Genomic DNA, 25,712 nt, shown 5'->3' on the forward strand with positions numbered 1-25,712 from the left:
CACTTTGAGCAGCATTGAAGATGGATTTGGACTAAGTCAGACCAGCAGAACAGTCAGGAAAATGAACACACCGTGGGCTTGGACGGTAGACTGAATCCAGAGTATGTCCCAGATACTAACTAAAACAGTAGGTTCCCAGTGAAGCAGTGCTGGAGTTAACATGCTAAAGAATTCACAGCTTTCCTGCACAGAATGGGGAACCCGGCCTCATGCCCCTTCCTAACTCCAGGGGAGACTGAGTCAGGTGCCCTGGTTGTATAATTAGAAGAATACAACACAGATTTTAGACGACAAGCTTGCATCTAGTCAGAGACTGTTGATGCCACCCCTACGTAATAGTTATGAGCATTTCTTAAGTACTTAAAGTTAGTGCGTCTTTGAACAGTGGCTACATAGCAAATGTCATTGAGTCTTACGTTGATGGGTATAGTAAAACATTGGAACTGAATGGTCAGTTTGTTTTCAAGGTTGGAAGTTAATTGTTGAAATGTATTTGAAGTTTAGTAAAAAGTTTGATTATTTGTATGTAGAATATTAAATGAATTGTATATAGATAATTAGTTCCCGAATTAGACATCAAATATCAGGGGTATATTCTAGAGGTTTATTCTATGTATTAGAGAAAATTACAAAAAAAATGTTGCTAGGTTTTGTACTAACTTATTACTATATTAACTTGATTAGTCTGAAGTTGTAACTTATCACTTTGATAGAGTCTGACTAATTTGTTTTAATAACATACCTGTACACATGTAACTGGGGTAAAGAGAAGAACTCCGAGGCAATCAAGAGCCTGCTGAGGGCCACATGGGCACACCGCCTGGTGACCGGCTCTCCTTGTTCACTGACGCTCACTTTCCAGTCATTACTCCGAAGGGACACCAATTTGAACCTGAAAATTGTGTATTAGATGTCTGAGTAGCTCTATTAAAACATTTACACATCATCTGTTTCAGGCGTACGGCATGTCGGCATTACCCTTAAACCTAATCAAAGGCACTAGAAGCACTGCCTACGAGCGCCTGGAGAACACTGAGGACATCGAGGAAGTGGAGCAGCACATTCAGACGATTCGATCAAAGGTAAGTCTCTGCCTCATCGCTGGAAGCGTGGTCTGCCTCATCACTGGAAGCGTGGCGTCACCCTGCCATTGTGGTCCTTCAAGATGCTCCTCTGCCACTGGCAAATCTAGAACCCATTACATTATTTAAATTTCGTGCAACAAATGATTCAAGGATTATGTTATTTTTTCATTTTCTGAGAATACATAGGATACTTATGACCAAGACATCTACCATTTTCAGTCACCCTGATTTTATGTGTAATGTGTTTCATTGCCTTTGTTGAAGTCAAATTTTGGGTATTTGTTGAGCAGTTTAAGGTTACATTTAATCATGTGTGAGGTAATTGTATTTCTAAAATGTGATAACAGTTTTTCATCCCAAGTCTTTTTTAAATATCACAGACACACAATTCTTTTTTAACAACTAGAAGGGCTTTTAACATCAGGTGGGCACACTGCTGTTGGCCAAGCAACTCCTGTGTTTTCTTTTTATCTGTTTACCTGGGCGGGGGTGGGGGGTGGGGGAAACATGCCACAGCACACAAGGAGAAGGAAAAGACAACGTATGGGAGTCAGTTAACCTGTTTCACCTTGTGAGTTGTGGGGCTGACGTCAGGTCATCAGGCTTGACAGCGAGCATCCTTCCTCACTGAACCAAGCACCTGACAGGACCTGGAGCCGTTCCTGAGACTGCCTCTGTTATCTGAGTGGGTCAACTCAGAGAACAGGCTTTCTCCCTTGACCTTTTTCATTAAGTCCAAGGACCTTAGTCCATGTGGTGGTACTGGCTGTGCTCAAGGACTTTAGTCCATGTGGTGGTACTGGCTGTGTTCAAGGACCTTAGTCCATGTGGTGGTACTGGCTGTGTTCAAGGACCTTAGTCCATGTGGTGGTACTGGCTGTGTCCAAGGACCTTAGTCCATGTGGTGGTACTGGCTATGTTCAAGGACCTTAGTCCATGTGGTGGTACTGGCTGTGTTCAAGGACCTTAGTCCATGTGGTGGTACTGGCTGTGTTCAAGGACCTTAGTCCATGTGGTGGTACTGGCTGTGTTCAAGGACCTTAGTCCATGTGGTGGTACTGGCTGTGTCCAAGGACCTTAGTCCATGTGGTGGTACTGGCTGTGTTCAAGGACCTTAGTCCATGTGGTGGTACTGGCTGTGTTCAAGGACCTTAGTCCATGTGGTGGTACTGGCTGTGTTCAAGGATAGTCTGATTTTCCTCAGTTCATTCTGGAATAGTCCTTGTAGACATACTCCAAAGTGTGTCTTATCAAGGCTATTTGTGCTTTCCTAATGCAGTAAATTCACGATGAAATTAATCATCAAAAGTCTAGCCTTTATAGATGTCCAAGAGATCACCATAACCCATAACATTCTACCCCCATGTCACACTATAAAATGCAGCTCGTCTGTCTTTAAAAGTCTCAGTGCTGCTAAAATGCAAAGTCTTGGGGGAAGGGGTATATTCTCTTCACCCGAGACCCTGTAAAGTAATAAAGCTGGCAGTTCTACCATACAGTGGCATAAGAGTGAACTTTCCCATTGCAAAAAGGAAGAACAGGGAGATATAGGGAAAGAGGACAAACACCAAACCAGAAGTTCCATGTTTGGCATCTAGGGCTCCTGGTAGCATCATCTGTGACAAGAGCTTGGCATGGCTCTGCTCTTCCGGCTCTGTCACTGGTGGCACATGTGTGTGCCTTTGCTTCTGTTTTACTCCGAATCTACAGCCTTCCCCAGCAGATGTCTCGCATGGCTGTCATCTCCAGGATCCTGAGGTTTCCATTTCAATTTAGGCTTTACCTTTACAGCTTCATGAATAGCCTGCTCAGGAGCTCTCTGCAGAAATACCAGCTCTGCTACTGTTACCTTGGCTCCGTGACTTCCTGAACCCTGCTGTAAGCCTCATAACCTACTCACTGATGCATCTTAAATTTTTCAGAACCACCATTATGAGTACAACACCTCCTTCTGATGCCAGATCAAGATACAGCCCAGTCCCCTGAACCACGTATGCAGTGGCCTCTGTGTATCTTTTTGACTACCTAGAAAAGCACTTCCTTTGGTGGCCATTTCCAAGCCCAGAGGGAACCGTCCTGTCTTAGTCAGGGTTTCTATTCCTGCACAAACATCATGACCAAGAAGCAAGTTTGGGAGGGAAAGATTTATTCATCTTACACTTCTACACTGCTGTTCATCACCAAAGGAAGTCAGGACTGGAACTCAAGCAGGTCAGGAAGCAGGAGCTGATGCAGAGGCCATGGAGGGATGTTTTTTACTAGCTTGCTTCCCCTGACTTGCTCAGCTTGCTTTCTTATAGAACCCAAGACTACCAGCCCAGGGATGGCACCACCCACAATGGACCTGGCATCCTTGATCATTAATTTAGAAAATGCCTTACAGCTGGATCTCATGGAGGCATTTCCTCGAGGGAGGCTCCTTTCTCTGTGTTAACTCCAGCTTGTGTCAAGTTGACACAAAACCAGACAGTACATGTCCTTTCAGGTACCATCTTTTCAAGTTTAAAATATTACTTGTTGAAATTCTCAGCAGGCAGAGACTTGCCTTCCAGCCCCTTTCCTACCACTTGGTGAGAGCCCATGATCTCTCTGCAGCGGTGCCGATCTCAGAAACACCTAAGGATGCTTGTGTGTACCCATCTGGCTCACAGCTTAGAGCTCCTTGTGCTCCTGTACTCCCCAGACTTTTTTGTCTTTCCTGTCTTTCTGCCCCATATGCTCAGCATGAATCTTAGGTTGAGCACTAGCCTTCCATAGCTTGAAGGATATGCTGTCTGCAGGAACACGAACGGTCCGAGCTAGGTTCTTAGAATCACTCTTCCCTCTGAATCCTCTGAAACCCTGTTGCCCCTGTCCAACACTGTGGCCTTCTGAACTCCCTCTGATAAGCTATGAAAAAGGGTGGTTGGTTTTAGGGGGCCGGGTGCCACCGGGAAGACACATTTCTAACTGTGAGAGGCTCCTCTGAAGGTGTTGTCGGCTATTATCTTCATTTTGTTCTTTCAGATTGAGGCTACAGTGGCATGTGCTGTAGGTTGTGGGTTTTGTACCTTAATAGGAACAGTGCGGCATCCTCCTGAACTTGGTGTTTTGCATTTTTAAAATAGAGTCCTAAGTAAATATTTGTTCTTCTGCTAAAAGCAGGTACATTCTTCCTCCTTTGTGGGCTTGTTTTTATGGGATACTTTTATGAGTCACTATGCTCATATATCTAGCACACACTCGGAATACTGCAGAAACACATCAGGCAGGTCCATTTCAACACAGACCTTGGCCAGGCTGTGTCTGTGAAATGGCAGTGTCTGTTGTTTGAATCGTGGAATGTCCAGCCTTACAAAGCTTGCTTGATCTGCTAAATCTGGGAGTATTTTGTTAAGACTTTAATGATTTGAAAGGAGGAAAGAAAAAACTTGATTTTGTTCTATTATTTGTAGAGCAAAGATGGTCGACCTTTGCCAGCGAGGGATAGACGTGCCTTAAAGCAATGTGAAGAAAGACTAAGAACGCTTAGGAAAAGAGAGCGGCACTTGGAATTCATTGAAAACAGCTGGTGGACGAAATTTTGTGGTGCCCTGCGCCCCCTGAAGGTAAATGGAGTTTTATAAAGTAGTTCAGTCAAATCTTTTGCAAGCCCTTCTGTAGCACCTCTCAGAGAGGTGGGTCTCCCTGGGCGGCAGTGTGCCATGACACTCTAGAGCCTGGGCTTTGGAGCTGAAGTAACCCAGGTGCATCACAGCTCTCTGGCTGGTAGTCTGAACAAGGCCTGTAACATCAGAGACCCACGGACTCCTGTGCATGTGTCATTAGGAAATGCAAAGGGGTGGAAGGGAAAGTGACAGAAGAAGCCAGAACATATTCTGCAGGTCTGTGCTCTTGTACGTGGGAGATTGGAGACGCACATCAGGACTCAGGAACCTGCCTCCAAGTGGCAGCTAATTAGATGTGACTAGTGACAAGCTAGTTAGATGAGCGTCTAGAATACCATAATGCTCTGTGTGTGAACTGGAAACCATTACTTCTCTATTTTAGAGTCTGTTGTTTGCCAGCCTTCTAGTCTTGCCACTATGGCACTTGAATTTTGGTACCAGAATTTAAGTACCTAGGGCAGTGATGGCAACTCAGACTATAAAGTATCTGACAGTGTTAGCTATGGAACCAGCTTTACCTGTTCTGCGGTTGGGAAACTTTCGGGTGGCAGATGGCAGGATATGGTAATACTCAAGTTGTAATTTATGCTGCACATTGCATACATTGACTGGAAGTGAAGTTAGTCAGGAAGGTAGAAAATAGGTTGGCCTAAACCTTAAGATAAATGTTATAGATTGGTGTCTGGTGACATACGCCTCCAGTCTCTGTATTTGGTAGGCTGGAACTGTAGGCTTCTGAGTTCAAGGCCAGCCTAAGCCGCATGGTGACACTGTCTCAAAAACACAACATAGAATAACGTTTCAGAGAATGCCGTAAAAGATGGATGAGACAGGCTGAGTCTTGACTACCTTAACATCCTTTGACATTTAAAAACTGAGACTATATTGTCCATTAAGTCATTTAATCTTTCTAGGTGGTCAGCTTTATAAACATCTCTTAGAATGCATCTCTGCATACTTTTGTGGTGCTGGGCTGTTTCAGGCCCCAGGCATGTTTAGCAAGTGCTCTACCATTGAGCAATGTGCCCCGCCCAGGGTGAACTAGTTAAAGGACCTTTTCCCCAAGGTGATTGATCGTATCCTATCACAAATCTTAACTCTAATGCCAAATTCTTGTCATATTTAATGATTACTTAGAAGATAATGCAATCTCTGTCATCAGCTCTGTTTGTTTAAGCATGCATTATTTCACTGAACATATGCTTAGAAGAGTTTTTAAAGCAGTGTTATTAAGTGTCCAGATTGATTTCGCCAAATATAACTACACGGATGCGTAGAATACCCACATATGTCTCTAAATGCTCTTTGCCCTCTGCTCCCTGTAGCCCAGACCTCACTTTAGTTTAAGCTTTCAAGAAATTCATGAACACAGAAATGCCTGTTTAGCCACAGTACAGTATAGCATGTATTTTTAAAGGTATTTTTGTTTGTTTGTCTGTTTTGTGTGAATGTACGCCATGGTTGAAGAAGTGCTTCTGCAGATGAGAGGAAGCCCTTGGAGCTACTAGAGTGGTGATTACAGTGCTGTGAGCCCGTGCAGTATAGGTGCTGGGACCCATTGCCTGAAGGCACAGAAGCACTCTTAACCACTGAGCTACCTCTCTAGCCCCTGGCAGTGTTTTTATGTTCCTCCATGTGGCTTCATTTTATGTGGTTTATTCCACCTTACTGCTAAGTAAGTAAATCACAATTTGCATACTTGGTTATTTCCATTTGGAGACAATCTTTGTGAAAGTATAAGCTTTTATTCATTTTTTTTTTCTTAAATACCCTGAAGTAGAGATGTTGGGCCTAATGTTTAGTGACCAATTTCATGAGAAGCTGCCCAAGGCTTTTTTTTTTTTTTTTTTTTAACAATAGTTACACTGGTTTTATTTGTTTAATATTGAGATATCAGTTGCTTCATGTCCTTGTCCATCTTACATAATATTTTTGAGAATTGCTCTACTAAGGAATGGTAACAGCTCATGTTTTGGTTCGTTCAATTTATCTGCTGGGTAATGACATTGTTTTATGTGGTTGCTGTTTGTAGACCTTCTGCAAACTGTGCCTATAAATCTTTTGACCATTGTCTAAATAAGAGTTTTCTCCTTAAATAGGTGTTATAAGGTGAACTTACGTATGGAGACATCTTAGTACATATTACAGTGTATAATCATCAGATTGGGTTTTTCTACTAAGACTTTGTCTTAGTCAGGGTTTCTATTCCTGCACAAACATCATGACCAAGAAGCAGTTGGGGAGGAAAGGGTTTATTCAGCTTACATTTCCACATTGCTGTTCATCACTGAAAGAAGTCAGGACTGGAACTCAGGCAGATCAGTGAGCAGGAGCTGATGAAGAGGCCATAGAGAGATGTTCTTTACTGGCTTGCTTCCCCTGGCTTGCTCAGCCCGCTCTCTTATAGAACCAAAGACTACCAGCCCAGAGATGGTACCACCTACAAGGGGACCTCCCCACTTGATCACTAATTGAGAAAATGCCTTACAGTTGGATCTCATGGAGGCATTTCCTCAACTGAAGCTCCTTTCTCTGTGATAATTCCAGCTGTGTCAAGTTGACACAAAACTAGCCAGTACAGACTTGTATAAATTTGTTAAGCATTCTATGTCAAGGACTTTGTCAGATATAGTCATTGCTAACATCACATTGCAATTTGTGCTTTTTTATTTTAATATTATTATTCAAACAAATAATGCTTATATTTTTGTGAAACCCAATTTATTTACCATTTGTGCTTAGTTTCTAGAAATCTTTATCTCTCTTAAGGTAGTTTTCTCCTACATTCTCAGAATTTTTACTTTCATCTCACCTTCAGGATTGTGGTCTGCATTGAGTTAATTTTGAGACTTATCTTGGTACCCATCCGCTCCAGCACAGTTTATGTCAAGACTTCCCTTCCTCCTTGAACTTGGGCAGCCCTTCGCTCTGTTGGAAACCCTGCCCAGTGTGTCCAGCTCTGCCCCTCTGCCCACTGTGGTCTGTGTTCCTATGCTGCAGCTTCACTGCAGGCAGGAACTCTGTAGTCAGCCATGAAGTCGGGCAGACATCTACCAGTTTTATCTTCCTTTTCAGAGTTTTCTTGATTGTGGCAGATCATTTCCATCTAGAGTTTAGAATCAGTTCATAATTCTGTTAAACACCTGTTGAAATGTCTCCTAGGGTTATTCTGGCTTTACAAGATCTATAAGTAATTTGGGGAGAGCTGATGTCTTAACACTACTGAGGGAACTGTTTATTTAATCCTATATTTCTCTGTCAGTGTTTATTATATTCACTATCCTGGCTTAAAAACATCTTGAAAAATTGCTTCTGCATCCTTTTATATTCTGTTGAAAATTATGTTACTGATTTCAATTTTCAATGCTTATTATTCATCTGTAAAATTCTTGCAACCTGTCTGGCCTGTCAGTTCTTATAGCTTTATTGTCAATTGCTTTATTGTCAATTCTTATAGCTTTATTGTAGCTTCCTTAGAAAGTGTTTATTCTTGGTTGTGTTAGCAACTAAAAGACTGCTTACTTAGTCCCTTCTACTGTGAGGACTGTGGTTTGGAAAATGTCCCCTGCAGATAATTATTAGAGGCTTAGTGTCCCACTCTGGTGCTTCTGGGAGACGCGGAGACCTTTCAAAATTAGAAGCAGTCTTGGACCCAGGAGTGTGCCTCCTGTGGGGAGGGTAGGACCCTGCGCTGTGCACTTCCTGCCTGCTTTGAGGTGATCACTTTACCTTATTGCATGCCTGTGATACATTGCCTTGCTGGTCTCAAAAGCATGAAGCCAGCTAACCATGAACCAAGACTGATTCAAACTAACTCAAAATAAACCATTCTTCCTTAAAAGTTTGTCACGCCAAGTATTGTGTTGTGATGATCAGCAATAGACTGAACCGATGATGAGCGAAGGATTTCCAGTTGTTAGCTTTTCCCGTTCCAGTTTTCCTACCTGAGACTTCCAGTATAGTTGACTTGACGTTTATTCCTATTTGTTATGTAAATGTGTTGTTCCGGAATAGTGACTGGAATTCTTACCAATATTCTGCTTATTACCTAGAAGTAAGACAGGGTTGCCTGAAGGAAATCTCTGGGGGATAGACTGATTTAAAAAAAAAAAAAATTTAATATAAATGCAAGGAGATAACCACTTCCTTTTTTCTTTAAGTGAGATACAACAGTCATTAATTATCTCCTTGGTGCTTTCTCTATAGTTGATGTAATTCAGAAGTAGAAAACTGCCTTTTGCTTAGTGTTTCTTAAACACTAAGCATCAAAGTTAGCCTTGATGAAGGCCTTTTTAGCTTGATTCACCCGTCTTTGCACACTGTATGCTGAAATTGACTTAAAAGTTCCAATATTTTATTTATTTATATGTTTTGTTTGTTTATTTGTTTTTTGTTTTGAGATAGGTGCTCACTATATAGTCCTGGCTGACATCTAACTCACTGTGTAGACCAGTCATTCCTGGACCTATAAGAATACACGAGCCACTCCCTCCTAAGTTTGGGGAGCATGAGCCACCATGCTCAAGTTACATTCTGTCTGAAAATTTGGTGCCAGTATTGCCTATTGCTCTATTCTGTAATCTCTATTTGTTTTTTATCATTACACACACACACACACACACACACACAGAGTGAGAGAGAGAGAGAGATTGATTGATTCAGAAATACTTTTTGTCTTCCCCCTCAAATACTGCTTTTTCTCCCCTAAAGATGCCTGCTGATCTTGTGATTTCACATAGCCATCCTCTCCCCTCCCCTCGGGATGTGTATACCTCATTTCAGTGTGACAGCTCTGAGCACAGGCTTTGCAGTTAGTTAGTGCCGGGCTCTGTCCGTGCTCTGCACCCTGTTAGCCTTATAACAACTTGTACCTTCCTTTTCCTTAACCTCTTTACATCTCTTTAAAATGAAGTCATAACACTTAAGTTTTATATGAAAATTAAGTGATTTATACCACACACCGTTTGTTTCTGATGTTCCTGTTTGTATAAACAAGCTTTGCAACTATTAAAATATAGCAGTGGAACTAAAGACAACTGTTAGGTTCCAGAGACAAATTTAAAAAGTAAGCACATCATTTAGATAAATAAGATAGAGGTTCCTTGAGCCGAATCAATTAAAGTAACAGCATTTTTCTAACCATCCTACATCCAGTGTTCATCGATACTCGGATGAACTCCTTTCTGGAGGAGCAGGGGCCACTCTTAAAGCTCTGACAGATTCACTGGCCTGGGTAGCCTAGATCCATTGGCTTAAATATCATTTGAGGATTCTTGTTGTTTCTGTACAGAGTTATAATGTCACTAGTGACATCACAGATTGCCAGTGCTCACTTGCGCATGCTTTCGGTGCTTTAGTGTTTTCCGATTAAGTATATGTCCAGTGATAAGCACGCCATCGTTCTGGACTGTATCACCTCTACTCTTTCCCCAGCTTATTTCCCAGACAAAACTACCCTGCCCATTAAAAATAGTCCCATCTCCTGATGACTGTTATTCTATTTCTTCTTTCTCTCAGAGTTTACCTGTTCTAGATACATAAAGCAAAGAGTATAAGAAGTGTCGTATATACACAACTGTCCATCAGTAAGGCATTGTTAATGCTTAATGTATCAGTAGTATCAACAAATGTGAATGACCCAACCCACTATTACAATAATTTAAAATTTTTTACCACAACGCAAGATCCAACTATATGTTATTGAAAAGAGATACACTTAAAATAGCAGCTCAAGATGACTGAAAATAAGGAGGTCCTCAGGGACAAACAAACAGAAACCATGGGAAAACAGAAAGTGATTCTAATGTTTGACAGTCAGATTTAATAAAAACTAGTAAACAAAAGATGTTGTTCAGTTAGTAGGATGCTGCTCTTGGTGACCTATTCCCTGGGACTGCAAATATCTTACCTTAAGTAGCAAAAGGATCTGTAGAGGTATAATTGTGATTATAGACCTCAAAATACAGAGATTATGTTGGGGGTGGTCTGAATATAGCAACCTGAAATTTCAAGGCGAAACATTTTTAACAAGAGACAAAAACAAATTATACAACTAGCAGAGAGGTCAGCAACATGTAAGGATGGCTTGCTGTGGTAACATTAGTCAGAGAAGTAACATAGCAAAGACATGGTGGACGAGTTAGTCTTGCTTACCTCAGAGGAGGTGTGTGGAGTGTTTCCCTGCTGTAGTCTCCAGAGAGGACATGGCTCTATTGACAGCTGGGTTGGGTCTTGTAAGATTGTCAAGGCATGAGGCTGATAAGGGCCACATTCTGTCTAGATGTACCACCTACAGCAACAGGTAAAAAGGAAGTAAGTCAGGCATTGGTTTTGCCAAAAGATTGGAAAAATGTACTATAGCTGAGATAGGAAATGAATACATTTTTAATCTGAAAAGTTCCAGTTTATAATAAAAATGTAGCAGTTATGAATATTTGTTGTAGAAACCAAACCACAGTGTTTGATGAAGCAAAATTCATGGAAGATTGCAAGAAACAGACTGAACATGGTAATAGGTGGTTAAGAAATAGCTACCATGTGCAAGGTAAGATATTTCATATAAACAACATAGAGTAAGAATGTGGAGGAGGGGCTGGAGAGGTGGCTCATGGTGAAAGCACTGGCTACTCTTCCAGCGACCACATGACAGTTCACAGCCAACTGTGACTGTGACTGGAGAATCCCAGGAAATCTGACATGCCCTTCTGGTCCGCTTGGGTCCTTCATGCACTATATATACATATATACATATACATATATATATATATACACACACACACACACATACACACATATACACTACACTACACACACACACACACACACATTTGTCCAAGTACATGTGGAAAACAATTTATCATATGTTAATTGAGTCATAAAGAAGAATACCAGTACATTCTATAAAGTAGATACATATATTACTTTAAATAGAATTTATTTGAGACTAGAAATTTAAACAAAATCAATAAGCTAAGGCCCCTTTTACACGAAAAGTAACCTTATAGTCACCAAGTGGACAGCAGAAATAAAACTCACTATAGAGTTTCTGAACATTAATGATTAAGGCTGCGTATCCCCAATCCCCAATCCAGATGCTACAGATCTGGGATGCTTTAGCATCTGTGGTGCTCAGAAAGTCTCAGATTTGGTTGGATTTCCATTTTTCTGTCTCTGGATTAAGGATGTGCAGTGATAACATTTATTCAATTATGCCAAAACCCGGAAGACTCTAACTAAATTCAGAAACACTTCTGGCCCTACACACTTGATAAGGAATACTCCAGGTCTGAAGGAGAAATTTATCAATAGGACTGGGTCCTTTCTGACAACTACAGGAGGGCAGGCATCACTTTTGTTCATTCTGATCCTTGAGCTCATGATTTTGTTTCTTGAGATTGTAGGGTTGATGCTTCATGTCTTTGTCTGTACTAGAAGATGTATGTAACTTGCTGGTCTGAGAAGTCTATAGCCTAGAACACACCTGTCAGTAAAAATGGAAGTGAAAAGGAATTTAACTCCACAACAGGATCTCAAGCTACCAAAAAGCTACCAAAAATAAAAGACACTTAAGAAAATACAGATAAGTGGCAAGGTGACATGATCTAGGGAAAAGACAGATGGATTAGTAGTTCCTGTCCAGAGTATTTGATCTCTAGTAGACTGTCCCAGGCTGCTTCTGTGGAAAGGAAGGAGGACCACGCAGGCAGCTACCCAAATCTAGGACTGTGCCTCCGAGAGCAAATGGTAGAGGAAAGCAGCTTCTCCTTCAGACAGAGAACTGTACTGAGAGGAGCCAGCCCTGGCCGTCTGCCACTGCCTAAGTGTCAAACCATTTAGGTATAGAATAATGGTATTCACAGTGTACATAGTAGCAGTAATGATGATAACTCAGTGAATAAAATATCATTCTATGGGGGCTGGAGAGATGGCTCAGTGGTTAAGAGCACTGACTGCTCTTCCAGAGGTCTCAGCAACTATATGATGGTTCACAACCATCTGTAATGAAATCTGATGCCCTCTTCTGGTATTTCTGAAGACAGCTACAGTGTATTCATATAAATAAAATAAATCTTTTAAAAACTTTATAGCAATTTATGACTCTATTGATGTGAGCAAATAAATTGAATAAAACAAAGCTCACTAAACAAATTTAGAAAAACCCAACAGTTAGAAAGCAACATTTGGTAGGTAACACATACTTTCTTTGGGGAGAGACATTAATAGCTACTTGAAATTAAAGGTAAGACTTTGCTGAGAATAACATTTTACCTATTCTCAAGTATGACACCACAAAAACGTATCAGTTATAGAAGGGGAAATGACACTTTGACAGTGGAAAAACCCCATTAATTGTAGGACAAATAGACCTGACTGTGCCTCTTGATGTGATACATTCACAGGAGTCTCTCTGCCATTTCTGCCCCCGCCCTCCCCCCCCCCCCCCAAAAAAAAAAAAGCTCATGAGAAATAGACCATTTAGCTTGCAGGGCATTCTATAAAATAATTGCCCTGGTCATCAAATGTCAAGGTCGGGGGGCCTGGGGGGTTAATTATTATTTGATCCAAGCTGAAGGTTACTGAAGCCGCATAAGCACTGCGTGATACTGGGTTGCATTCAGACTGGAAAAGATTGCTTTTCGGTAATTGACATGAACAACTCAGTTCAGATTCAGCTAAGGTCATATCGATATTAATTTCCTGGTTCTTATGATTGAATTGTGGTTTTGTTTAAATACTGTTGCTGTCAAGACACTGGTACCAAGCGTTTTGTATATCACTAATCAGCAAGCTGTTCAGTATGTATATATAGCGAAAGTCCTAAAGTAGGATAAGATACAACCCTTGGAGAATCTGGCTGGTGTGTGCAGTAGGCTGGACAGCATCACTTGCTTCTACCCACATACTGCCCACACACCACACCTTTTTCCTAAAATTGTGACCATGTGTATGCAGCAGAGACAGAGGCCAGGAGAGGAATTTTAGGGTTGGGGCTCACCACAACATGAGGGACTATATTAAAGGATCTCAGCTTTAGGAAGGCTGAGAACCACTCCTAAAGGTTCCACCTCTGAAACTGTCACGTGTAGGAGGGGGTGCATGTACATCTCCAGCAGAACAGCACATGCATCTAAATAGTCTAAGTTCTTAGGTGAAATGCACCATAAAGTTCAGAAAGTTTCATTTTTGCTAAGTAGGCACACACACACACACATCTCTTATGAGTCCTTTACCTGTTTAATTTCTCTTTTGATTTATTCTTCATAGTGAGTGCATTTCTGTGATTCTTTACATTTTTATGTACATAGGTGCTTTGCCTGCATGTATGTCTGCACACCATTAGCATGCATGGTCCATGAAAGTCATAAGAGAACATCAGATTCCCTAGAACTGGAGGTGCAGTGGTTCTGAGCCACCATGACAGTGCTGGAATCAAACCCCGGTCTTCTGGAAGAACATCCAGGGCTCTGAACTTCAGAGCCATCTCTCCAGGCCCAGAATGTGTAAACTTTATGTAGTGTTTTGGTTGTAAGTTCTGGATGTTGTGCAGGGTTCTTCTGCGAGCCTGTGACATTCAGTCCCACTCCTCAGTTCTCTATTGGCTTTATCTAATTTGTCTTCACAGTTTAATCCATGGAATCTGAAGGGATGAGGAGTTTCTTCTCTTGCTTTGTCTTCTCTTATCTCAGGAGCTCCCTTTGGGGGTCACTCTCCCTGTCCCTCCTTACACACACACACACACACACACACACACACACTCATTACCTGTATGTTTGTGTGTGTGTGTGGGGGGGTATGGTTTTGACTTATTCTAATTGAAGTTTCTTGAGTATACAGGTTAACATTTTCATCCTGTTGGGGAATGCCTTGGGCTATTATTTCTTCAAATATTCTCCCTCTTTCATTAAATCCTGCTATTTTATTAGTTAACTTTATGATTTCCCATATGCCTTGAGCCCCATCCACCGCTCTTTCCTTGTTTCTTCTCTGTGTGCCTTGGCTTGGTGGATCTGTTCACCTTCTTGCTCTATAACTCTCCCCTGCTCAAGTCAGCTGTGGCTCCTTCTAAGGAACTTTTTATTTCCATTATTCTATTTTTCAGCTTCAAAATTTTAGTTCACTTTTTAAAATAAATCTCATTTTTATCTTTGTTGTGGTAGTTATTATTCTGGGAGTTTGTTATAACCCCCTTGTTGTCTTAAAATATCTTTCAGGGGTTCCTACGCTACTTCAGACTATGTTGTTCACAGAGAAAAGACTCAGAAATAAGATTTTTATCATACTTATAAAGGCACTAGAGCTGGGCTGATATCAGCCCTCTATGCTATTTTGTCTACCTTTCTGTGATGAGCTCCAAGGTTTCCCTTTCGGTGTTCCACGTGGGCCCCCCACTCCATCAAGCCAGCCCTAATGGCCATGTGCTCAGCTCTTGATTCACCTACCCCATGGCAATTTTCTCTTTCTCTCTCCTTTCTTCTCTCCTTTCTACCTGGGACTAGCAGCTGGGTAACTAAGAACCCGCCTACCTCTGTCTACTGCCCAATCACAGGCTTTAGCCTGTGTTTTATTGACAGTTAACTTAGGAAACATGGTTTGCACAACAATAGCTAGAGTATGTGAGAATTTGCTTATAGTGGGCAAACAGATCTTGGGGTACAGAAATTAGCATCTGAATATGTAGCAGTTCCTGATCAACATATCTTCATTGATACTGATTATTTGCAGAAACATTTTAATGTATTAATTTTATTTTTTTAATGTTTTAAAACAAATAAAAAGGTTTTGTATATTCCAAAGTCTAGGGTTCCCTAAGTGCTTATTAATTCTTTTATCTCCTTTGTGTTTACCATGTTTTCTTGGTTTGGTTTTATCCATGATTCTCCTCACTCCCTCCTTCCTTTCTTCCTGCCCTCCTTCCCTTCCTCTCTCCCTCTCTCTTTCCTTTCTTTGTTGTATGTATCCTTGAGTTTTTATGAATTAATTCCACAAGGCGTTTGTTCTTTGATCTGCGTTCACTCTAGCTCCTATCAATTAGTGTGTTGATTAATAGTGAAAATGTCTTAACCTCTTGCAACCCGTGAGACTCAGCCTCTGTCTGAGCATCTCTGTGTGTACAATGCAGCAACAAGCCTGCAATCTCAGCTCTGCCTCTGCTGCACTTCTTTCCTGTGCAGTTTCAAGCAGGAGTTTAGGCTTTCTTACATCTGTTCTGAGCATGTTCATAGCCCTGAGCAAACACAGCTCGTTTCAGACTGCTAGGAAATGAGAACCTGAGACTCCCAACAGACGTCTCATTTCCTAGACCTTCTCTTAAAGATTTTTGGTTAGTATATTTTTGTGCACTTGTTCACTGACCCTTAAGGGCATGCAGTTCATAGATTGCTTGTCACTGTTTGCAGCCATCACAAAGGCTTTTAGCACTGTGTGGAAACCCATCCAGGTCAAGTACAGGCCACTTTATAAGTAGTTTTCTTGAGAACCACCAGTCAGGTCAAGTGATGGCATTTTTCTGGAAATGATGCTTTAAAGAGCTTCGGCCCACTTTTGTGTGCTGTGTTATCTCCAGACTGCTGGCCTCTGTGACTGTTTTCAGGATGACCATAGCATTAGCATGGGGGATTCGGACCTAGGGCAAGTTCAAGTTCACTATGTCCTACCCAGGTTCACCTACATTTTCTTGAATTAATGGCCCTGCAGTGCTATTTGCTTTTGCTTCATCTCCGTAATGCAGAAAGAGTTGGTTCCAGGCATTTGTGCTAGCTCCTTTGTGCCTCTGTGGGGAATAAGTGCTTTAAAAGTTCTTACTCTGAAACATTTAATGCAGCTTCATCTTCCTATAGAAACTGGCATCTTGGTGAAAGCATAATCTTGGCTTCTAGGTCAACTAACTCGATATTCTCACCAGCGTTGTAATAGATGCTTTAATTACTCATTTTAATTCCTGTATGCATGCAGGATGGGAGCGTCATAAAGTATTTAGATTCCTCGTGCTTATTCTGTGATCTTAAGTAGCTAAATACTCTTAACTCATATGCACACTGATAAGACAACTAAGAATTTTTTTTTACTTTTTTTTTTTTTTTTTGTGAAAATATAACAGAAGGGAATCTTTGCCTCTTCAAGATTTGTCATTTCTGTCATGCTGCAGTGCTACTTACTGGAAGAGTTCCTTGCCAGGGAAACCCTTTTCTAATACTGAATTCTCAGAGAGGCCCCGTCATAGGAGATAGGTCGTGTGGTGTTGCTCACAAAGATCCTCTTGACCCTCTCCTGTCGTCCTCCCTTCCCATCAAGCCCCTAGGGCAGGATGTTTGAACTGGAGAATTCACAAAAGGCAAGCCCAACCCTCTTTCAGAATTGATTTCAGAAGCTCATCTTGTTAGGGCGGGTAAAATCTTATGTTAGTATTCACATAACATCTTTTATCCCCATCCCACTCCCAGCATTCTGAAAGACACTTCAGTATCATGTCAAATGAAATTTCACATTCGTCTCTTCCCATCAGTTCCAAAGGAAAAGCCAAACAGAGCTAGCCTGTGCTCAGACCAAGGCCCCTCCTCCTGCAGCCCACAGAACTAGCCTGTGCTCAGACCAAGGCCCTTCCTCCTGTGGCCTATAGAGCTAGCCTGTGCTCAGACTAAGGCTCCTCCTCCTGTGGCCTACAGAACTAGCCTGTGCTTAGACCACGGCCCCTCTTCCTGTGGCCTACAGAGCTAGCCTGTGCTCAGACCAAGGCCCCTCCTCCTGCGGCCTTGCCAGCTCTTTACTTTGGCTCAGGTGTTCTTGAATTTGAACAAAACCAAAACAATAACAACAGACCTCGAGATTTTGCTGCCATAGGTAGAGTTCATTTCTTTTTCATTTTGAAACAGTTATTCAGAAACTCAGTTCCAATATTGTGTTACCTTTTTATGTCCATCTCTAGAACAAAGTTCATATTGTAAGGCGTGGAAGTTCAAACACTTGATGTATTTGCCACAGAAACATTTTCTATGGCAGCTCCTCTAGCTGGAAGGAATTTTGCTTCATTACATAGACTTTTCTGGCTTGAGATCTGTTCTAGCACTGTATGTGTGCTCACATGTGTGTGCAGGTGTGTGTGTCTGTCTATCTGTCTGTCTCTCTCTCTGTCTTTCTGTCTCTCTGTGTCTGTACATTCGTGTATGTGTGAGTGAAGTTACTTTTCTCTTTAATGTCCTTTCCGGTAATAGAACAGAATGTTTTGATCAAGCCAAAGTTTTCTTTGTTTACTTGTTAGTTGAGACTTTTTCAATGTTTTGCCTCTTTGTGTACGCATTATTGAGCAAGCGGTCTCCCGGTAAAGTCTCCAGTACAAATGCTAGGACTATGTACTAAATTAAATGGTGCCTTGCGTTAGATCGTTGCTAAATGGCAGCCACTTCTGTCAGCTTAAAGATTTTGTGCTTTCAGAATCCATGTTGAAAGCTGTGTTCTAATGAATATATTTTTCATTTTAGATCATTTGGGGAATATTTTTCATCCTCGTTGCGTTGCTGTTTGTAATTTCTCTCTTCCTGTCAAAGTAAGTACAGTAGACATGCTTTCTAAAGCACTTAGACCAAGGCTTTGAAAACATACATTTTGGTGCTGAGTTACATTAGTGTAGCCCATTCTACCTGAAGTGTTGTACAACATTAACCCAGAGAATCTGTAAAAGGTCTCATAATGGACAATGTTTCCTTTTTACTTATTGACAATCTCTGTGGAATATTTAAGCCAAGTTTAATTTGTTTCCTATGGCTCAACAGAAGCAGCGTGCTTAGGTTAAAACCATGTTCTTTCTAGCTGGGCTGGAAATGTGATGGTGTAATGTAAATTCATTCTTCACCACTCTGTGTTTCAGTCTGGATCAAGCTCTTCATTCAGCGGGAATAGACTCGGGTTTCATCATCTTCGGAACTAACCTGAGCAATCCACTGAACATGCTTTTGCCTTTGTTACAAACAGTAAGTGCCATGTCAGGCATTTCACACGACAGCAAAACACTGTTTTACCTGTCCCATTAACAGCGTGATTATGAAAACTTACAAAAGTCAGACCTGAGTTGGAGCACTGTGCTAGTTTTTTATTTGCATATATTTTCTGCACTGATGTTGGTTTATAGATGATTATACCTGTGTATTGGCACACTGTTGATGTGAGATGCATAGTATTACGAAAGGTGAACTCTTCCAAACAGTATTTGGGTTTCAATTTTAATTAAGTACTTTATTTCAAAACAAAAGTATAATGTAATTTATTTTAGGATTTTCCCCCCTTAGGATGAAAACATGATAGTAGTTGGGGTTTGATGAAAATATTTTTTTCTTTTTAAGATATTCTCATATTAGCCTAATCTTAAAGGGGATTAATATTTAATTATCAAAAGTAAATAATTGTTTCTGGCTATTTTGTTTAATTTCTAGAGCTTTTATAGCTTGAGTATTAAATGTAATCTTCATCTTTTTTTCAGGTGTTCCCTCTTGATTACATTCTTATAACAATTATTATTATGTACTTTATTTTTACTTCGATGGCAGGAATTCGAAACATTGGCATTTGGTTCTTTTGGATTAGGGTAAGTATGTGTTATTTTCTGGGTTTTGTTCTCATTACTCTATGTTATTTCTCTTATGGCAGTTTATTCTCTTTGTTGTTTTGTGTGTTATTTGAGAAAGAACTTGTAGCCCAGATTGGCTCAAGTCTGTGATCTTCCTGCCTTTGCCATTCTACTGCTAGGATAGTGCACAGCCATAGCCCGCTGCTGTATTTAGCATATGCTGCATATAGATTGGTAGGAAAAGTGATAAGAATACTAATGTTTTGCTTCATGTTAAGACAAAAGTGCTTTCTTTGTAGAACAGGAGGTATTAAGTAGGAGTTTGTGTGTGTGTGAGAGAGAGAGAGAGAGAGAAAGAGAGAGAGGGAGAGAGAGCACATGCGCACACATGCACTCACAGATACTTAGCAGTGTTTGGAAACATTTTTTAGTTATAATTGCTAGGGAAATCTAGTGGATAGGGATCAGTGACGCTGCTAATTAGACATGATGTAGCACACAGAGCAAAGACTAATCAAACTGGAAATGTCAGCACTGCCCAAGTGGAGAAACCATGGTAGAAAGTGTGTTGTCTGGCTTAGTGTTTGATTGCATTGGACATAGAATGAGCACAGTGGACTCAGTGAAGTTCTAAGACTTCCTTCCCTGTTAGGAGTTGGATGGCTACTGTTAGCCCTCTGTATCATGACTCCCCATCTGTACATGTAACCAACCAAGTGACTGCAGGGGCCAGACTTGTCCCCTTTCCTTTTGTCTTGAACAGTGTAACATAATTATTGACCCCACTCTTATGTCAGTTATAAGCAACCTAGGCGTGATTCAAGAGAGCCGACACTGGCTGTATGGAAACCCTACTTATTTATTTTTTTATTTATCTTGAAGTAATTATGAATTCTAAATCAAAGCTAAATTTGATAGACATTATTTCTAGATAAGAATCAAAGAAAACCTAGTAAATATGTATTTGAACTAAAGAAAATTTTCTTGCTATTGGGGGAAATGCTTTAGTAGTCACAGTCCTAGGTCTGATGGTTCTGGGATCCTTTCTGTTTCTCTCACTGGGGTATTTTATTATGCGACCACTCCTGGGCATAAGGGAATATGGGAAGTGCACATTTTTAGTGATGGTGTTATCATCTGCTTCAGAACAGAAATTCTGTTAGCCTGTACTATGCTGTTATCAGTGAAGTGGCTGGAAGCTGATGCTTCAGTTACTAGAGTAAAAGTGGGGTTCACCGTTAAGATGGAGCAAGTAACATCATTATTTAAAATACAGTTAACACTTAATTCCTCTTTTTTAGCATGGATAAAAATGCCACAACTATAACCAGATTATCATAAACTTCCACAACTGATTTTTAAAGCAGAATTTGGTATGAGGGTATCATGATGATTTTATAGAAATTAGTATGTAAAAGTGGGTCATATTTGTGTTTACGTGATAACGTTATAAAACCAAAGCACAAATTCTGAATACTTATACTTTGTGTTCACAGTTCTTAGTTCTGTAAGCATGTGAAAGGATCACAGAGGAAGTCAGGCCAGGCGTGTGTGAGCTGGCGATCGCTAGTGAATCATGTTGATTTTACTTTAGTCTGAAATAGTTAAGTAGTATCCTTTGGACATAGGTGCTCTGACAGTATTTTCATATCCACATAAGGTTAACACTAAAAACTGTAGAGGAAAAAAAAGTGGTCTTTTTCCTCTTTTGTTCTCAAGTTACTGTGTTAATTTTGGGACAGTGGAACTGTATGAGTTTGTCCACAGAAGGACTGATTGTTTCAAATAATGTTGGTGAAACTTTGTCATTTTCCTGCAGTTATATAAAATCAGAAGAGGGCGAACCAGGCCTCAGGCACTCTTATTTCTCTGCATGATCCTCCTGCTCATTGTCCTTCATACCAGCTACATGATCTACAGTCTCGCGCCTCAGTACGTGATGTACGGAAGCCAGAATTACTTAATAGAGGTAAGTGCGGGATATAAAATTTTGCTATTTCTATATTTTAGAAATAATGATAAAAAATAAAAATAAATTTAAAAAGAGCTTTAGAGATATTTAAAAAACATTTTATTCAGTAATTATTAAATTCATTATTGACTAAACTGGCTTTTCAATGTTTGTGAACATTTTATGTTTGTTTCGTACTTTTTAAAATATCATAATTTCATTATAACTGTTCATTAAGTGGATCCTATGACACTAAGCTACTGTTCTTTTCGTCATTAATTTATTGACTAAGATTCCTAATGCTTCTACAAAAATAGTAATGCAAGTAATTTCAATAACGTGTCCCCAAAAGTTTCAGAGAACATGTCACGTTTATACATTCCTGCTGTAACTCAGTGAGAGAAACTTCCTGGACAGTTTTTTTCTGGGAATAATTGGGATTCTTTTAAGCAGAATAGATTCCCTGCTATATTTTTCTGTTTTCTTGATATCATTGACTAATAAAAAACAACTATGCTATTTAGGTTTAATTGAGTTAGCAAGTTTGGATTTACTTTGGCCAAACTGGATTCAGTGTTTGTCTAACATATTCATTGCTTATCTGCTGTTGTGTCTGCCATATCCGGGGATCCATCCCATAACCAGCTTCCAAATGCTGACACCATTGCATATACTAGCAAGATTTTGCTGAAAGGACCCAGATAGAGCTGTCTCTTGTGAGACTATGCCCGGGCCTAGCAAACACAGAAGTACATGCTCACAGTCAGCTATTGGATGGATCACAGGGCCCCCAATGGAGGAGCTAGAGAAAGTACCCAAGGAGTTCAAGAGATCTGCAACCCGATAGGGAACAACAATATGAACTAACCAGTACCCCCCGGAGCTCGTGTCTCTAGCTGCATATGAATCAGAAGATGGCCTAGTCGGCCATCAGTGGAAAGAGAGGCCCGTTGGTTGGTATTGCAAACTTTATATGCCTCAGTACAGGGGAACGCCAGGGCCAAGAAGTGAGAGTGGGTGGGGGAGTGTGTGGGGGACTTTTGGGATAGCATTGGAAATGTAAATGAAATAAATACCCAATTAAAAAAAAAAAACTTTAGGGTAGCATCCAAACAATATCTTTTCTCTCCCTCTCTCTGTATTCCCTTTCTCTCTCCTCCTTCCTACCTTACTTCCTCCCTTCTCCATCCTCTTCTCTTTTCTTCCCTCCCTTCCTACTTTTCTCCCTCCAATCTCTTTTCTTTCTTCCTTCTTTCCTTTTGTTCTTTTTACCTTTTTAGTACACTATTACTAGTATGTTATGTAGGGAATGTTATATAACATTTAAAATAATAGCAACAATGGCCATAATTAATATATCTTGAACATCCCAATTTTTAAATTTCCTACTTGTAATGTGTTTTTCTAAAGTGTAGAAAAAAAATAAAGTCTCCTTCCTAAAAAAAAAAAAAAAAAAAAAAAAAAAAGACACCAAGATAGGCAGTGTATGAGAGGGAAGGGTTTATTTTGGCTGTGGTTCCCGGTTGGGGCAGGAATAGTTTGTGCACAATGGCAAGGAGCACGTAGCAGGCAGGCAAGCATGGGTAGCTGCTATTTAGTGATAGACAGACAGACAGCCGGTGGATCTGATCAAAGAGGAAGCAAGGAGGTACAGAGAGCTCACACCTTAACTCCAGCCACAAAGCAGAGAGGGAGTGGGAAGCCTTCTTACTCTCAAAGCGCATCTGCCTCCACCACTGATGGTCTTCCTCAAGCAAGGCCACACCTTCTAACCTGCCCAAACCACACCATCAACTGAGGGCCAAATATTTAAAGACTCAAGATGGGGGACAGTGCAGGGGACTTTCTCATTCGAAACACTACATTTCTTTCACCTCCATTTCATAAAATGCATCCTACACATCCTCATATCCACCCATTTCACCAGCTGCTTAAGTGGAGCCTCCATTATTCAGCGATTCATCTGCCTTCCAGATCTCTTTTCTCCTGTACGTTCTCCAATCTTTGTTTATTTTTAGATGAAATTAAAAAAACAAAACAGAATTTGCTCAGTAACATCACTTGTATTGCAAAGTGCTTGTCACTTAAGTCAGAGGAATGGTACAGGAGTCTGGGACACCAGACTACATGATCTGTTGCTCTCCTGCCTCACCACAGATCTGCTTTCCCAGCTGATACCCTGGATGTGTTCTTCCGGGGATGAAGACTATTCTTTTGTATTGAAAAATATCTTTCCTATTTCTACCTTTCCACGTTTCTCCCCAACCATCCACCTTCCTTTATTGCCCCCTCTCCAGTCCCATCCGCATCTCTGTTTCTTTTGTGTAGTGGCAAAGAGTGCTTTTTGAATAGTTTTTTTTTTTTTCTCGAAGTTTTACTTCAGACTCCAAACTACTGGAATTTCAAATAGAACCCAAGCTCTAAGGCCTTGCCTGTTTCTTTTTTGATGTCACCTCCTTCTGAAAAGAAGCTCTGTTTTTTAGTAAATGACCTAAATCACTATTGCAAAAGCACCTTAATATTAAATGTACCATAACTCCTTGCCTTATGTATTAAATTAACTTTTAGAATCTTATTCTAAATTAATATTAGTCTAATATTAATGACTAACCTACATCATTAGTAGAAAGTAGAACATTAAATTGGCAATGTGACTACTTTAATTTAAATATATTCATGACTGCAGTATTTATATTTTAATCACATTCTCGTCTTTCAGAGCAATATAACTTCTGATGCCCATAAAGGCAATTCAACCCTCGCTGTGCCAAAAAGATGTGATGCAGATGCCCCTAAAGGTAAAGTAGCTGTTGTCAAACTGTTTTAGAATTTATATCTGTATGAACTTGGTGAGGTTGTCCATGGCGAGGTGTGGTTAACTCTACCTAGTGGAGCGTGATAGAATGATAATCAAAGGGAACTTTCGGATCAGACATGCTGAAGCAGTGTCTCAAGAATGTATTTAGTTTGTGCATCAAGCTCAAGCTGCCCCTTGCTAAAGAAAAAAGCACACAGTTGTATGCTCGAGAGTTTTAAACATCATTACTTTAACATAGTGGTTCTTAACCTGTGGGTCGTGACCCCTTTGGAGTCAAATGACCCTTTCAAGGATTGCCTAAGATCATTGGAAAACAGATGTTTACATTGTGACTGTTCTGACATTTCATTTTTTGGATTATGGGCATGAGGGTTATAATGATGATGAAAGGAAATTGCAGAATTAGGAATGAGATCATTGGCTCTCAACCTTCCTAACACTGTGACCTTTTAATATAGTTCCTCATGTTGTGGTGACCCCAACCATAAAACTGTCTTCATTGCTACTTCATAACTCCAATATTGCTACTATTGTGAATCATAATGTAAATATCTGATATGTGAAACCTGGGAAAGATATGTTCCACCTCAAAGAGTCATGACCCTTAGACAAGAACCAGTGGAATGACATCATTAAAAGTCTGAAAGTGGCAACTGATCCATGCAAAGCTTGAAGTAAGGACATAGAAGTCATCTTGTGGCTTCTTCTTCTAAAAGTTGAATTCTGTAGTTAAACACAGAAGGGGTTTCAGATCAGCATGGAAGTACTGAGACCTGAGGGTTGGTGAGAAGTACCATGAATACCTGATTATCTCAGTTCTCCATAGAGTGTAAGTCCAAACCATCCACCAGAATTTGTTGGACCATGAAGCTAACAATGGAAGGAAGTGGTAGTGCTTTCTGATCGTTCATAGAAGGGACCCAAAGAGTTCATCTGAAAATAAGCTAATGATAGATATAAATAGATAGATAGGGAATGAGATGAAATTATCCATCTGCTTTTCTTTTTTTATTAGATTATTTTCTTCATTTACATTTCAAATGCTATCCCCAAAGCCCCCCTAAACCCTCTCTCCACCCTGCTCCCCAACCCACCCACTCCCGCTTCCTCACCCTGGCATTCCCCTGTACTGGGGTATATGATCTTCACAAGACCAAGGGCCTCTCCTCCTATTGATGGCCGACTAGGCCATCCTCTACTACATATGCAACTAGAGACACAGCTCTGGGGGGTTGGTACTGGTTAGTTCATATTGTTGTTCCTCCTATAGGGTTGCAGACCCCTTTAGCTCCTTGGGTACTTTCTCTAACTCTTTCATTAGGGGCCCTGTGTTCCATTCAATAGATGACTGTGAGCATCCACTTCTGTATTTGCCAAGCACAGGCATAGCCTCGCTAGAGACAGCTATATCAGGGTCCTGTCAGCGAAGTCTTTCTGGGATATGCAATAGTGTCTGGGTTTGGTGGTTGTATATGGGATGGATCCCCGGGTGGGAGAGTCTCTGGATGGTCCTTCCTTCTCAGCTCCGAGCTTTGTCTCTGTAACTCCTTCCATGGGTATTTTGTTCCCCATTCTAAGAAGGAGCAAAGTATCCACACCTTTGGTCTTCCTTCTTCTTGAGTTTCATGTGTTTTGCAAATTGTATCTTGGACAT

At 40.6% G+C, this 25,712-nt stretch overlaps 1 protein-coding gene across 1 annotated transcript in view; it reads left to right on the plus strand.

The window, feature by feature from the left end:
* The window catches only part of Lmbrd1 (LMBR1 domain containing 1), an 80,412-nt gene that overhangs the window by 42,154 nt on the left and 12,546 nt on the right, over nt 1-25,712 (plus strand). The window contains exons 8-14 of the mRNA XM_021171300.3: nt 957-1,082; nt 4,520-4,672; nt 18,208-18,272; nt 18,594-18,696; nt 19,203-19,307; nt 21,109-21,258; nt 23,960-24,038. Coding sequence (XP_021026959.1) covers nt 957-1,082; nt 4,520-4,672; nt 18,208-18,272; nt 18,594-18,696; nt 19,203-19,307; nt 21,109-21,258; nt 23,960-24,038 — 781 coding nt within the window. The remainder of the gene's footprint in view (nt 1-956; nt 1,083-4,519; nt 4,673-18,207; nt 18,273-18,593; nt 18,697-19,202; nt 19,308-21,108; nt 21,259-23,959; nt 24,039-25,712) is intronic.

Source organism: Mus caroli, unplaced genomic scaffold, assembly GCF_978045245.1.
Source record: "Mus caroli unplaced genomic scaffold, Mus_caroli_1 scaffold_1, whole genome shotgun sequence".
In the NCBI taxonomy this organism is placed as follows: Eukaryota; Metazoa; Chordata; class Mammalia; order Rodentia; family Muridae; genus Mus; species Mus caroli.